Source organism: Nyctereutes procyonoides, unplaced genomic scaffold, assembly GCF_905146905.1.
Source record: "Nyctereutes procyonoides isolate TBG_1078 unplaced genomic scaffold, NYPRO_anot_genome, whole genome shotgun sequence".
NCBI classification, from domain to species: Eukaryota; Metazoa; Chordata; class Mammalia; order Carnivora; family Canidae; genus Nyctereutes; species Nyctereutes procyonoides.
In genome coordinates, this window is record NW_026575020.1 from 8,058,073 (window position 1) to 8,073,326 (window position 15,254).

At 53.6% G+C, this 15,254-nt stretch overlaps 1 protein-coding gene across 2 annotated transcripts; it reads left to right on the forward strand.

Annotated features, from left to right (window-relative positions):
- Window positions 1-4,761: 4,761 nt before the first annotated feature.
- SGCA (sarcoglycan alpha) lies at window positions 4,762-14,908 on the forward strand. Of its 2 annotated transcripts, none has more exons than XM_055336092.1 (10): window positions 4,762-4,832; window positions 5,929-6,048; window positions 6,147-6,301; window positions 6,455-6,527; window positions 6,888-7,086; window positions 7,485-7,647; window positions 8,573-8,784; window positions 8,992-9,018; window positions 14,256-14,448; window positions 14,718-14,908. In XM_055336092.1, the coding sequence occupies exons 1-9, from the start codon at window positions 4,796-4,798 to the stop codon at window positions 14,434-14,436; spliced, it is 1,167 nt and encodes a 388-aa protein (XP_055192067.1). In that variant the 5' UTR covers window positions 4,762-4,795; the 3' UTR covers window positions 14,437-14,448; window positions 14,718-14,908. The 2 variants fall into 2 exon arrangements, with proteins under 2 accessions (XP_055192067.1, XP_055192070.1); XM_055336095.1 differs by having other exon boundaries at window positions 8,576-8,784.
- Window positions 14,909-15,254: the final 346 nt, after the last annotated feature.

Consider the following 15,254-nt stretch of genomic DNA (forward strand, 5'->3'; position numbering starts at 1 on the left):
GATTTATTTTTAAAAATATATTACAGTTTCTAATAACTTATTGTTGGTGTATAGAAACACTATTGGATTTCCTATTTTATTTGTATTGGATATTAATTTTTGTCCAGCAACCTTGCTGATCTAAATAACCCTAATAACATGCCTGCAGAATCTCTTGGATTTTCTCTGTAAATAATCATACCATCTGCAAAAAATGTCAGAGATTTTGTTTCTTTTATTTTCCTAATCCTTCTATCACTGAGCGGTAGCTTCTAAATCCAACTTCTCTCAGCTCTCAGGCAGTGCCAGTGGGCTGGCCCTGGGCGGCTATAGTCTTGCCCCTTCAGCTATAAATAAATAAAAGACCCCTGACTTTCTCCAGAGCTTTACAGTTTACAAAGCACTTTCGCTTTCATTGTCTCATTGATCCTGATTACTCCCCGCGTTACCCAGAGGGAGCATGTGGCTCCCAGTCCGGAGACTTGGCTGGGCCCCGAATACTGGGCTGTGAGACCTCTGACAGTCCCTCCCCTTCTCTGTTTCGCCTGTAAGCTAAAAAGTTTGGCCAGGGCTGGGTCTCTGGTATTCTCAGATCCATGATTGATGATTGCTCTGGGCGGTCACAAGGCTCAAGGAAGCTCTTTGAAGACCAACGATAAAAATAATAAAAGGGGGTGGAGGATTCTGGTACACTTAGGTCCTCAGCACCTCCACTGGCGCCCCCAAACATCTAGGGGAGTGGGGAAATATGGACGTGCCCTTGCAAGTCGGAGGGTTGATACAAATGATGGGGACCGTGGGGAAGAGGGCATTGTGTCCAGCCCCCCGCCTGCAGGCGCATTCTCCTCCCCGCCTGAAAGAACATCCTCTGGACCCGGAAGGGGAGGACGAGGTAAGGCTTGAGGCCGTGGGCCTCCTCCTGCGTCGCCCCCTCTAGCTGCAGAGCTCAGCAAACACTTCTGACGCGCATCCCCAACCGGGGCGGAGCGCTCCCTCCCCTGCACCCGACCCCTCCCACCCCCGGCCCTGTCCTCGCTCTGCCCCAGTACTGCGCAGGCGCAGGTCCAGGAGGCTGCCGCGAACGCGCCCTCTCGTGGCGGACTGACAGATCGCATCCTTTGTTGTGGTGCTGGGGGCGGCAGAGAGGAGGGGGGAAGATGTGGGTGGAGTCTGGGAGGCAGATGCGACAATCAGATCACAATGATGAGAATCCCTTTCCTTTGTCCCTCATGACAACATATAATCCCCCCGTTGTAGGTGCAGATGAAGAAAATATGGCCCTCAGAAATCAGGAGGCTCATATAGACAGAAGTGGAAGGAACGAGTTGGGGAGATGATGCATTCATTCATTCAATCAATCATTCATTCATTCAGCAAATATTCACTGAAATGGGGACAGCCAGAGACAAAGGACAGAGGAATTAAATGGAGACACTGATAGGGGGAGATCCGGCAGAAATATCCTCATATTTCGACGAGTGTGGAGATGCAGAGGCCTGAGCCACCTATCCCCCCAGAGGGATGCTCCAGCTGGTGAGAGCCACATGGGAGCTCAAGAAGGGACTACTCGAGGGCCAGAAGGGACACTAGTCACAATGGACTGAAGCAATCGAATATGTTTAAAGCCATCAATTCTTAATTATGCTACTGTTTTTAAAAAACTAACTGGCCCAAGTTTGAAAGGTGCTAGAGAATCAACTCATTATTTCAAAATTCGCAAATGCAGGAACAGAATTGAGTATTTATCCCATCTTTGCTATATGAGCCACCACACTCAGTAACCAAATAGTAAATGAGGGGCAGTTTCTGTGTCGAGAATTATTCCAGCTAATAAAGGAAGGAGTGATTGAATGTGGGTATCACCATTGGGGGCGGGGAGGGAGGGAGACTGGTGGATGAGGCACGAAGCATCCATGGTTGCTATGCTTCTGGATGGAAGAAGCAGTACCACCATCTGTGAAGTGGTCTTGCCAAAGAAAATAGAACCTACACCTGATTAGGACTTTCAATCCAACTAGCATTTACAGGAAATAACAATGTACAGGAAATACAATTTACAGGAAGTACAGAGGGTCAGAGAGACTTGTTAAAGAACACCCTAGACATGCAATCAGCGAAACCCAGACTGGAAGACTGCACACCAAATAGCCTGCTTCTCTCAAGGAAAGAGACAGAGAGAAAGAGAGAGGTTTTAATGGGGGAATCTATGGATTTAAAGAGATTTAAAGGAGACATATCCATCAGTTGCAGGGTGTGCACCTTATTTGGATCCTGATTCAAACAAATATATTGTAAAAAACAAAAAACAAAAAAACCAAACACATTTATAAGAAATTGGAAATCTGAACACTATAGGTCTGATATTAAGGAATTATTAACTTTAAGGTCTGCTAATGTACTGGTTGTAATAACTGTGATTGTTTAAAAATGAGTCATTCTATTAAAAAATAGTAAATTAGAAGAGTCATCGTCTTTCAAAGTTACATGCTAAAATATTGACAGAAGAAATTATATAGGAGGGAAACTTGGGTGGGTACAGGTGAAGGAGATTTGCCACGAGTTGCTGACTGTTGAAGTTGGGTGATGGATATATAGGGGTTCATTCTTTTATTCTGCAGACTTTTGTTTAAAATTTGCAAACTAAGGGGCACCTGGGTGGTTCAGCCAGTTAAGTGGCTAACTCTGGATCTCAGCTCCAGTCTTGATCTCAGGGTTGTGAGTTTTTAAAAAATAATAAAATAAAATACTTTGCAAACTAAGAAGTTCAAGGGCCCTGTGACCCCACTCTCTACCTGTCAGGCCCCAACAAACAGAGATACTGAGCAGTCTAGCAGCAGCTTGCAGTCCAGATAGCTCTGAGGTGCAGAGATCCTCTCGTGGGCCATAGGGGACTTCCAGGGGACTTCCAACTGGCTCTTGGCACAGTCCCTGGTTCCCTTGGTTTGGGGGAGGAGAAGGATCTGTAAGGAAATGTGTCTATAGGCCCTGTGGCACTGGATACTGCTACCTCAAGACAGCTGAGGATATGAGTAGGTGGCTCAAATAAAATAGCAGGGCAGTCACACGGAGTCACATGAAGCTACTGAGGTGCTGAGGCCTGGGCAACTGGCCAGACTGTCAGCTCTGCTTGCTCCCCCAGAGCCCTCTGACTCTCCTTCTGCCTCCAGAACCTTTCTTCCTCATACCCTCCATTTCTGAGAAGGCAGAGAGACGCCAAGGTGACTCTGGGACGAGCCTGAGAGCCTAAGTGGACGCTGACTCTGGAATTTGGTGGCTCTCCAGGGATGGATGGGATGGTCAGGTGGTGGGAGAGAGAAAGAAAGATGAGGACTCAGTAACCTGCCCACGGGTCATTCTGGCTGACAGGCCAACAGCCTGCCCCTCAGGCTCCACCACAGCTGTTCCCGGGGGTCCTTGCTTGGGGTGCTGAGCATGGTGGGGAAGTAGTAAGGCCCAGGAGGGAGGCTCACGCACACACCAGGAATTTTGGAACCCTGGCACCCTTGAGTCCCAGCCTCCTTCTCAGGACGTCTAGGGAGAGTCCTCTCTGCCTGCTCTGAGTGAGAAGCCCCCAAAGAGAAGTGCATCCCTCCCCTTTGGGGTCAGCTGTCCCTACCTACCAGTGTGCAGGCTCCACAGGCCCAGCTTTCTGCCCCTCCCTGCCTCCTGCCCCACACTGCGCAGGCTCTGTAAATATGCGCAGAGTTCATGATGTTGTGGCTTCGTCACAAGGACTCACAAGGACATGAGAGGTGAGCACTATCTCTGCCACGTTGTAGTTGTAGGAACAGAGCCTAGAGAGGACAGCTGAGCTCTTCAAGGCCAACGTCTCCAGGGAGGGGTCAAGGTGGGAATTGCATCCAAGCTGGCAGGCCTCCAAGCCTGTGCCACCTCTTTTGCTCCCCTGTCTGCCTGGCTCATCCTGTCCAGGGCTGTCTCTCTTCCCAGACCTGGTGTACATGCCGAGTGTGATTGGTCTGGGGATGACAGCTGGGGAGGTGGGCAGCCAGCTGTTCTGTGTGCAGTTAAGGAGGCTGTCACTTAGTCCCCCCTACACCTGCTAGTTGCCAGGACCGGTGCCAGGTCCGGGATGCAAGGATAATAAGGTTCCAGTCCACCCCACAGTGCTGTGCACTGTGGGACCCGGGGGGAGCCCAGCTCAGCCTAGTGGAGGAAGCCAGAGCAAAAAGGCTTCAGAGAGGAGAGGAGGCCTCTCTTCAGGCTTGCTAGGCAAGTGGCGGTTTGCTGGTCCCACGAGGGCAGGAAGGGAACTCCAAGCAGAGGGAAGGGCTTGTGCAAAAGACTGAGAGCATGGCAGCTAGGGGGCTGCAGAGAGAGGCTGGGCAGGAGCCTGGGATGGGGTGTGTGTGTGTGTGTGTGTGTGTGTGTGTGTGTGGTTGGTTGGTTGGCAAGGGTGACAGGAGGGGAGGCTGGACAGGATGGCCAGGTACGGGCAGGGTCTGAAAGCCACCAACAGCTGGGGACTTAGGGCAATAGGAGCCCTTAATGTTTTCAGGGCTGACTTGGGGAGTCAGGTTGGTGGTTTAGAAAATGTTCTCTGGCCACTGCAGTGAAGGGGGGATCATTGGAGGGACCCTGTCATGTGAGGGGAGTGTCCACTCCAGATTCAGTGCCTGCTCTGGGGGGGAAGGGGAGGGACCCACTGGCAGAAGCTGGGGCCAGCTGCTCTGGGACACCTCCCTCTCCTCGTCCCTCCCTTGTCCCCTCCCTCGTCCCCTCCCACTCTGCCTCCCTCCCTCCTCCCCCCCTGCTCCTGTCTCTGTCACTCTCAGGGCCTGGGCAGGCTGGGGCAGCCATGGCAGCAGCACTAATCTGGATTCTTCTCCTTGTGGGCAAGTTGGGGCCTTCTTCTGGGATAGGCCCAGGACAAAGGGATGGGATTTAGGGGTGAAGAGGTGGAAATACAGAGGCCCCTCAGGGGAGGGGTCTGGGGCAGGGGCCAGAGGACTTTGGGGTGTTCATGCTGTGTCCAGCGGGAGGCCCAGGGAAATGAGGCTGGACGTGGGGCTCTGGTATGTGGGGGCCTGGGAGCTCTGACTGATGGGGTGTCTGAGGCCAAGGTGGGCCTGATGGCACAGGCCCGGAGTGTCGTTGGCCCTTTAATGGGCTGGCTGGTCTGCCTCCTTTCTAGGCTCAGGCTAAATTTGGCCTTGGGAGGGTGTGGGGGCCCGTTGGGGCAGGTCCTTCTCCTGGGGCTTAGGATCCCATTTGCTTAGCTTTTATTGGCTTCTCTTGTGGGCCCCTTTCCTGCTGTGTATTAGGGGAATTGGAAGGGGTCCTCGAATGGCTACCCACCTTCCTCAAAAGTTTGTTCCGTGCCCCCCTCCCCTCCAGCCTCCCAGACACTCAGCATTCTTTTTTAAAATTTGTATTTATTATTTTTTTTTGAGAGAGAGAGGGTGACCAAGCATGCACAGGGAGGGAAGGTGGTGGGAGGGGTAGAGGGAGATGGAGAGAGAATCTTAAGCAGCCTCTAGCCTAGAGTGACAGAGCCCATCATGGGACTTCATCTTGAGACCCTCATCAGACCATGACCTGAACTGAAATCAAGAGTCGGATGCCTCACCCCCTGAGCCACCCAGGCACCCCTGACACAGTATTCTTTAGGGATTTTTTGCAAGTACCCTTAACATGCATACACACCCCCACACCCCACACACCCCCTAGCCAGATAGCAGTCCCTGCCTGGTGTGACCCCTTAAAGGGAGCTTAAAATGAGGACTGAGGGAGGCGGCTCCCATGAATTCAAACCAAAAAAGGTCAAGTCCTGTCACTGATCCAAGTGGGTGGCACAGCCAGGGCACCCCCTGTCCTTTCCTGGAGGCCTCCCACCACTTCTCCTGTCTCTTAGGGGCACCAGGAACTTATCCCTTCCCTGCCCAGGACTAAGGCTGATGCGTGGGTTTGGGGGTTGTGGGGTCCCCACAGGTCTCTTGGCAGGGCGAGGGGACACCGAGGCCCAGCAGACCACCCTGCAGCCTCTTGTGGGCCGTGTCTTTGTGCACACCTTGGACCGGGAAACCTTCCTGCATCTTCCTGAGCATGTTGGTGAGAGGGGTCTGAAGGGCATCGAGTGGGCTGATGGTACCTGGCCGGGGGCTAATGAAGCCTCCTCTCACTTCTCCAACCCTCTTTCCTTCTACCAGATGTCCCCTCCACTGTCCCAATCACCTACCACGCCCACCTCCAAGGATACCCAGACCTGCCTCGGTGGCTCCGCTACACCCAGCGCAGCTCCCACCAGCCTGGCTTCCTCTATGGCACCCCCACTCCAGAAGATCGTGGGCGCCAGGTCATTGAGGTACCAGCAGGGACCCCAGTGGCTCTGTCCCATGTGGGCATCTGCGCCTGTCTATTTACATAATTTAGATGCCTCTAATTTGTGGGTATCTCAGTCCCCTCTTTGTTTCTCCCCTCAACCCATCCCTCCACCCTCTTCCCTCTACCCCATCAGGTCACAGCTTACAATCGGAACAGCTTTGACACCACCCGGCAGAGGCTGGTGCTGTTGATTGGGGACCCAGAAGGTACTACTAGCCCCACCGCACCACCGCCCCACCTCTACCCCCTCAATGCCCTTCCTGGGGGATTTCCCTTGGAAGGAGGGAAGGGGTGTGTGTGAAGGGGACACTCGCAAGTGGGAATAGCGGGAGCAAGGCATCCTGGAAAGGCTTGAGCTGTATTCTTGGCTGTCGTGCTGACAGTCTGTGGGGCCTTGGGAAGTGGTTGAGGCTGTGGGCAGGGCACTTGGGGCCTGTGAGGGATGGGAAGTTAGGGAGGAAGGAAAGAGTCTGATGGGGCGTAGGGAGGAGTTCAAATGGGGCGAGTCTTGGGAAGGATCCGTGCAGTACTCCGTGCAGCCTCAAGTGCCAGCCTGGCATTTCCAGGCCCCCTGCTGCCATACCAAGCTGAGTTCCTGGTGTGCAGCCATGATGTGGAGGAGGTGCTGCCCTCAGTGCCTGCCAGTCGCTTCCTCACATCCTTGGGAGGGCTCTGGGAGCCAGGGGAGCTCCAGCTACTCAACATTACCTCTGCCTTGGACCGTGGCGGCCGCGTCCCCCTTCCCATTGAGGGTCGCAAGGAAGGGTAAGTGTGTGACCAGGAGGGCTTTCTGGAGGAGGTGGTGGCAGCTGGCCTTCCAGGTGGTGGGGCATGGAGCACCTTCGTGCACCTTCACACCCAAATGTATCTCCCAGTGTCACATCACTGTCCACTTTCCTCCAGCCACCCCTTCATCTTTTTGCCCTTCCTGGGCCCAAACCGTAATTACCCTAAACTCTATACTCCCTGATATCCCATGAGGACATAAAAGATCCAGCCATCAAAAGACATTCCTGGGAGTGTTAGGCCTCCTAGAAGACTGGGGTGCTCTGTGTACTCTCATCATAACCCAGGTCTCAGAAGTGGCCCTGTAACCCCAAATCTCCAGTGCCCAATGGCACCCCCCTCCCAGTATGCTAACTGTGGCTTCTATCTGGGCCCAGGGTTTACATCAAGGTGGGATCTGCTTCACCCTTCTCCACCTGCTTGAAGATGGTGGCATCTCCTGACAGCCACGCTCGCTGTGCCCAGGGTCAGCCTCCACTTCTGTCCTGCTATGACACCTTGGCACCTTACTTCCGTGTTGACTGGTGCAATGTGACCCTGGTGAGGAGGGATCCTGGTTCCGGGGGTGGGGAGAGGGCATCGCAATCTCCTCCGTACCCCTCTTCCCACTCCATCTCTATTCCTGTTTCTTTCTGATTACACACACACACACACACACGCGCACACACACACACACACACACACACACACACAAGCACGCACACTGAATTTCCATCTCATCCCATAAGGGGGCGACAGAGTCCATAATCCAGAAAAGGGCTCTCCAGGTCCAGAAGTGGCAGGTGGGCCCAACCCAGCAGCTAGAACCATCACTTCCATAGGGCAGTTCCAAAAATCCTTTTCCCACCACGGGACACTCTGGGGCAGTTCTGTCTGCTTCCTTCTAAGGTGTCACCTAGCAAATCTGCCTGCGACAAGGAAAAGATAGCTCTCACTCCCAAGTTATAAACCAGAGATGCTCACTACTGCTTTTTGGGATATTGAGCACAATTATCTGAGGATCTGGGGTCCTTAGAGACCCTGACTCCCCAGTCTGGGAACCCCTAGAGTCCTCTGTTCAACTCAATCAACAACATCTTTGAGCACTTGCCGTGGGCGAGGCACTATCCAATCAACATGTTTTACCCTCACCACTGCTCCAGAGACAGGTACCACTATTACCATTGACTTTACAGGTGAGGGAGAGGAGTCACCTGGAGGTAAGTCATCCAGCACAGCACCTGCCTGAATCAGGATTCAAACTTACACAGTAGGGCCTTAGAGGTGTGCTCTAACCATTGTACAGACCTGCCTCTCCTCGACCTTCTCTCTGGGGTCCTAGTCCAGTGCTTGTCCTCCTAACTCGCTCAAGCTGGGGGAGGCAGGCAGAAGGAAACCCTGTGGTTGTATGGGGCACCCCTGCCCTGTCCCCCGGGGGTCTCTGTGTCCAGCCAACTGCTCCTAGGTTAGCCCTGGGCTCTCTGAGCAGGTGGATAAGTCAGTGCCAGAGCCTGCGGATGAGATGCCTACCCTAGGCGATGGGATCCTGGAGATTGACCCGTTCTTCTGCCCACCTACTGAGGCCACAGCCCGAGACTTCCTCACTGATGCACTGGTCACCCTCCTGGTGCCACTGCTGGTGGCTCTGCTTCTCACTCTGCTGCTGGCCTACATCATGTGCTGCCGGCGAGAGGGACAGTGAGTATGGGGGACAGAGGGTGGGGAGGGTACTGTGGCTGGTGCTCACATCCATGGGACTCCTTGTGGCACTTGTGCTCCCTGGGGACACAGACCCCCTCAGGGAGCGGAGTCCTTGGCCAGGAAAGAAATGGGGACCTCTTGTCTGGCCTGGAACCAGGAGGGGGTTGCGGATAATAACTATTACCCTCCCTCACTTTTCCACAGGCTGAAGAGAGACCTGGCCACCTCTGAGTGAGTAGGGGAAAGCTGGGGGCTGGGTGGGAGCACCCCTAGACTCCATGAGCAGTGCAGACAAGCACAGATTACTCTGGGATGATGGGAGCCATGCCTGGCCTCTGAGCTCCAGCTCTGGGCTGGCTGATTGCGGCGCCTGACCTATCCTGGCCTGGCCTTCTCATTTTCTGGTCTTAGAGGACCCTAATCTGGGATGGGGCATGGGAAAGGACCCAGCCGGGTGTAGGGGTCTGCTGCCACCCTAAGGGGGAGAGGGTTTAAGAAGCAACTTGAGGCTGCATGCCCACACACATGCACAACATGTGCACACACGCACACACATACACGTCACTGAGTAAGACACTATGTATGGTTCCAGGCTGGGTTATGCCACACAATCAGTGGGACGCTCTCTGGCCCTGGTTTCTCCATGTGATGTCATATGCTTTCAATTCCTCCAGCCCTGGCCAAATTCATCTTACTCTTTTGCTCAGGTTTCCACACCCTCCCCACCAACCCGGCTTTACCTTTCCCCTGTCCCAAGCCTCCTTCCACTCCCCTTCCCTTGAACCCCAAAGATTCCAGGAGGCAGGTATGAGATAAGTTAGGCTCCTTTTATTCTCACTGCACTGAGCCTGTGGCGGGCCTGGCACCCTGCCTCCTCCTTGCCTGGCCTGCCCTGTTAATTGCGGCGGCATTTGGCCACCCTGCGAACCCTCTTGTGTAGTCGCTTGTGCCCCCTTTGGGAGCCTGCTAGCAACCTGCGCTGCCCAGGCCGGCGATGCCCAGGCCGGTGCTGCCCAGGCCAGCGCTGCCCAGACCGGCGCTGCTCAGACCGGTGCTGTCTCTGGGTCCTGAACTTGAACTTGGAGGCAAACTTCTTGCTCATGCGGAAGGAGCCCGAGGCCCCCTTGCCAGTCACCTGCTTGAGAATGCCCTTGTCCACTAGCCCCTTGAGCACTCGCTTGAAGCGCCAAGCATTCCGGGTCATGTTGTAGCCCGTGGTGGCGACCGCCTTCTTCAGGGTGGCTAGAGTCACAGGATTGTGCATCCCCTTGTCCTCCACGACCCCCAGGATCACCTTGGATATGCTGGGCTTCCGGTGGGCTTTGGGGCTGGTGCAGTGCCCATTCTCGCTCTTGCTGGGGGTCCCAGATACGCTGGCCTGCCGGCTCGCACCCTGCACAGTGTTGGAGACCACAGGTGCAGATGGGGGTGGTACCAAAGTGTCTTTCTGCATCTCTCCCTGGGGCGGGTGGAGGGAACTAGGCGCAGGGACCTCCAGGGTGGCGGCTGGAAGTCTCTACTGGGTGGCTCTTCGTGGATGAGGCAAGTCTCTGTTCCTGGTTCCCTCGGAGCCTTCCCCTGGGTGGCCAGAGGAGGACCAGGGATGATTACCCTCAGCTGGCCTCAGCAGACTTGTGTCTCAGGTGCAGGGGGTGGCAAGATTATCTCTGCAGTGACCTCAGGGGGACATTGTGAGGCCACTAGAATCCTGCGAGGGTCACAGTGGTCCCATTGTTCCCATCTGGGAGGTGTGCACGGGAGTTGCCAGATAGTGTGGGCATCTGACAAGTCAGGTGCCCCAGGAAGAAGGGCTGAGGCTGTGTGGGTGGATGGGTGGACCCCACATGGCGTGTTGATGCAGGCGCATGTGTGTTTAGAAATGTATTCATTGGCTGATTTCAGGGTATTCTGAGACCCCAGGGTTGGTTGTGGTTTTTTGTTTTTTTTAGATTTTATTGATTTATTTATTTGAGAGAGAGATAGAGAGCTGGGTGGGGGAGCAGACAAGCTGACTCTGCACTGAGCGCAGAGCCTGACACAGGGCTCCATCTCAGGACCCCGAGATCATGACCTGAGCTGAAATCAAGAGTCGAGCACTTAACTGACTGAGCCCCCAGCCACCCTCCTGAGACCCTCCATTTTAAACCTGCCATCTCAACCCACTGGGTTGAAGAATACAAACATTTGTAGAATCAGATTTATACCAACATTTATGAATTTTTTACAGGGATAACATTTTCCAGAGTGAACAAAAATGTAATTCCTTGATCTCCCTAGGTCAATTTGATTCCTTGGTCACTTTTGATCACAAAGCAGTGGAAAGGCTCTGCTTTGGTTTTTTTTTTTTTTTTTAATTAATGTAGTCACAGAGAGAGAGAGAGAGAGAGAGAGAGAGAGAGGCAGAGACACAGGCAGAGGGAGAAGCAGGCTCCATGCACCGGGAGCCCGACGTGGGATTCGATCCCGGGTCTCCAGGATCGCGCCCTGGGCCAAAGGCAGGCGCCAAACCACTGCACCACCCAGGGATCCCGGTTGTTTTTTGTTTGTTTGTTTGTTTTTCATTTTTATTTGATAGAACTTTTTCCCATTGGGATGAGTGATTTTCCATGTAAGTTTTTCAAGGAACATTTTATTCCTCAATTTTTTTGGTCTATGCCAAATTTGATCAATTACATCTTCTGCCATTGTGGAAATTCTCTTCTGAGCAGTTATTTCCATCATGGCCAGCTTTCCTGGCTTGGTTTGGCAGCTCTGAAGCTATCAGGAAAATCTGCTTCCTCCGTCAATGTTGAACCAATAACCAGGTTTACCATGTGCCACATTAGCCCTTGATGGTTTGGATTTTGTGTTGATTTATTTCTACAAATTCAATTTTTTTTTTCCTTGTTCAGTGTCTGCTGTTTTCCAAATTATCCACAAATTGTGATTCTATTGCCTGTATCAGAGCGTGCTGGTCAGAAAGTCCTCCAGCCTGACCCTCTTCTGTGGTCTATGTGTCAGAGACAGGGCTCGACGGGTGTGTGTTGGTGGTGGGGAGAGTGTGCGTGCATGCATGTGTGTGTGTGTGTGTGTGTGTGTGTGTGTATAGGAATGCCTGCCTATTCATTCTCAGCTGCCCAAGTGCTGATGTGGAAGGCAACAGTGGGTCTGGCTTCTGCTCCTGTTCTGGAAAAATGTCCCGGGAACATTTTCCACCTGTGTGTGTTGCCAGAGTAATGAGATCCAGATGCAGGGCTGGGGGCAAGGGGTGGTGGTGAGGGGGGGCATTAACTAAGGCCCTTCCCCTGCCAGGGCATTACCTGTCTGGCTGCCTCTAGTCCTAAGCATCCATATGCTGCTTGCTTCCTTTCTCTCTCAGCCTCCCCTTGCCTGGGAATGGAAAATTGTGTTTTGGACAACTGTGCTTGCCAAATTCCAGACTCAAGAGCTCATCTTGATCCTCCCCTGGCCTTAGAGGGTGACTCCACCTCCTCCCGCCAACCAGACAGGACTTGGTCCTACTCCCCCCAGGAGGAATGTGGCCCATTCAGCATGAAGCTAGCCAGTCTGACCTGTAGTCTAATCTCTTGGGCTCTAGCTGCTATTGGTGTCTACAGAGACTTGGACTGGGGTGGGGATCATGGCCCCTTCCCCATTTGATCAGTAACCCAGAGGCAAGTGGGGTAGCTTCCACCCTGCCTGGGGCCCCTTTAAGGAAACTAATTTATATATATATATATGCAGGAAAGAGCACAAGCAGGGGGAGGGGCGGAGGGAGAGGGATAAGCAGGCTCCCCACGGAGCAGGGAGCCCAATGATATGGGGCTCTGGGGCTCCATCCCAGGACCCTGAGATCATGATCTAAACCAAAGGCAGACACTTAACTGATTGAGCCATCTAGGCATCCCTCTTTTTTTTTTTTTTTTTTTTAAGATTTTATTTGTTTTGAGAGTTGGGCGGGCAGAGGGAAAGAAGAGGGAGAGAAGCAGACTCCTGGCCGAGCAGGAGCCTGACTTGGGCTCAATCTCAAGACCCTGAGATAATGATCTGACCCAAAATCAAGATTGGGATGCTCTACTGACTGAACCACCCAGGTGCCCCAAGGAAAACTAATTCTTATTGTTTGTAATGAAGAGTCCCTGCTATCTCTCACCTGGCAACCAGGTAATCTAGGAAAATATCTCCAGGCTGGACCCACAAATGTGGGTGGATTCATGTAAAGGGGCTTGGAAACATCCCTTTACTAGAGGTCAAGCACATCAGTGGGCCTACTATAATAAAATAACGCTGATGATGATTATAGCAACGTTGGCCTTCCTATAATATTAGCTACCACTTGCTATGATGCTGACCAGGAGTGTTTTTTCCTGTATTAACTCATTTAATATGTACAAAAACTGCATTACGATGGAGGAAATAGTGGCACAGAGAAGTTAAGTGACTTGCATAAGATCACACAGCCAGTAAGTAGCAGGACTCACATTTATATTCAAAGCAAGTCCTGATGTTGGGTTACACCGTGCTACCCTACTTCTCAGAATGAACAGAAGCTTGCCCCAGGCAGCAGAAGGCAAGCTAGTCAGGATCTCAAATGAGAATGAGGCTGAGCTTTCTGAGAAGACAGAAGCAAGTCTCCTTTCTGACATGAGAGCTCAGAAAGGGCTTTCTGACGGCCACAGGGATTTCAGGCCCACTGAGGGCAGATGTTGGGGTCGGCCTCATGGAGTTTTGATCTGGAATAAAGCCAGAGAGCAAAGACTTGGTGTCCAGAGCTAGTCAGTGGTGGGGGGCAGGCTGGGGAGGGGTGGGAGAGGTCCGGGTACAAAGGCCAGGGAGGCTAGATGGGAGGAGCCAGAAGATGAGACCATGGAAGCCTGGCAGGAAACAACCCCAGAGCCAGAGGAGGAGGTGGGAAGAGATGGAGGGGGAAGTTTGCCAGACTAAGAGGGATGAGGCAGGGAAGACTGGATGGTCAATGGTAGGAGCGAGTATTTGGGGAGGGAGCTGAATGCTGGAAGGGACCGGGGAAGGTGATCGGAATATAAACCCCAGCAAACGCCGGCCTCTGGAAATACCAATCCACTGCGGGTACCTATTCATGGCTGGCACCTCAGGAGTTCTTAGCAGGCATCAGGCACTTCTCTAAACATTTTTCTCATTTAATTCCCACCACAGTGCTAGGAGGCAGATTCTAGCATTATGTCCATCTTACAGTTGAGGACACTGAGGCACAGAGTGGTTCAGCAACTTGCCAGGGACACACAGCTTGGAATCCAGGCTGGCTGTGCCCACAGCCTATGCCTCCTCACTGGACACTGAGCTGGCACCAAAGACCTTCCTTGTTTGTCTTCCCCTCATCCGTCATGTGTGTGAGTTTCCCCTACATACCAGGTGGGGAGGGACTGCAGGGTGGCTCAGAGGCAGTGCCGCGCCGAGCCTCAGCGGAGTTGGCTCCCGGGACTGACGACTGTGCCGGCCCTTGCCCCCAGCATCCAGATGGTCCACCACTGCACTATCCGCGGGAACACAGAGGAGCTGCGGCAGATGGCATCCAGCCGCGAGGTGCCCCGGCCCCTCTCCACGCTGCCTATGTTCAACGTGCGCACGGGCGAGCGGCTGCCTCCGCGAGTGGACAGCGCCCAGGTGCCCCTCATCCTGGACCAGCACTGAGGGGACATGCAGGTGGGTCTGGCAGAGTGGTGTCAGCCTCATATCTGGGAACAGCGTGGCTCCTGTCTGGGGGCTGGGGCCGATGGTGGGGAAGGGGAGGTCAAAGAGAGGGGTCAGCAGACCTTCCTGCTCCTCTGAGGCAGCCGTGAGGGTTGTTCTGCAGGGCCAGGGCTATGTCCCCGCCCCCCATGTCAAATGGTCGAAGGGCTGGGGTGGGGAGGAGGCAGGAGGACCAAGGCCTGGGCATCACAGCCCCTCACCCCCTCCCTCTGCTGTTCCAGTTCCAGCCCCAGCCTCCTCTGCCTCTCTCCCCGCCTCCCACAGAGCAGCTCACCCACAGCCACATCCTTCCTCAGGATTCTGGCTCCTGGCCTGATGGCCCCCAGGCTTGGAACAAGCAGAGAGATGGTGGCATGGGAAGGTGAGGGGGTTGAGGGTCAAGACCCCTGGAATAAAGAGCTGCAGCTCTGCACACCTGTTGTTACCGGCGCCTTCTTCTCAGCAGCCTCTGACTGGCACTTGCTGCCTCAGGTTCCCTTTCTGCCTTCTGGGAGCCCTCAGAGTCAGCCAGGGGCTACCAGCCTGCCCTTTGGACTCTGGGCATTTTGCTGTTTTCTCAACCTCTCTGGAAGAAAGAGGGAAGGACCTGCTATCTGTGGCCCTGGTCTTATTCCTCCAACAGAACCTGACAGTGAGGGATTACTGGTCATCATTCCCATTTTATAGAGGAGGAGACCGAGGCCCAGGGAGAGTAAGCAACTTAGCTAAGGTCACAGAGCAAGCAAGTGGCAGAGTTTGGCTCAGAACCTGGTGTGCCC

Coding starts and splice junctions, on each gene's coding strand:
- SGCA (XM_055336092.1), top strand. CDS start 4,796: ATGGCAGCAGCACTAATCTGGATTCTTCTCCTTGTGG. Junction 6,528..6,887: donor GTTGATTGGGGACCCAGAAG/GTACTACTAGCC, acceptor TGGCATTTCCAG/GCCCCCTGCTGCCATACCAA. Junction 8,785..8,991: donor TGCTGCCGGCGAGAGGGACA/GTGAGTATGGGG, acceptor ACTTTTCCACAG/GCTGAAGAGAGACCTGGCCA.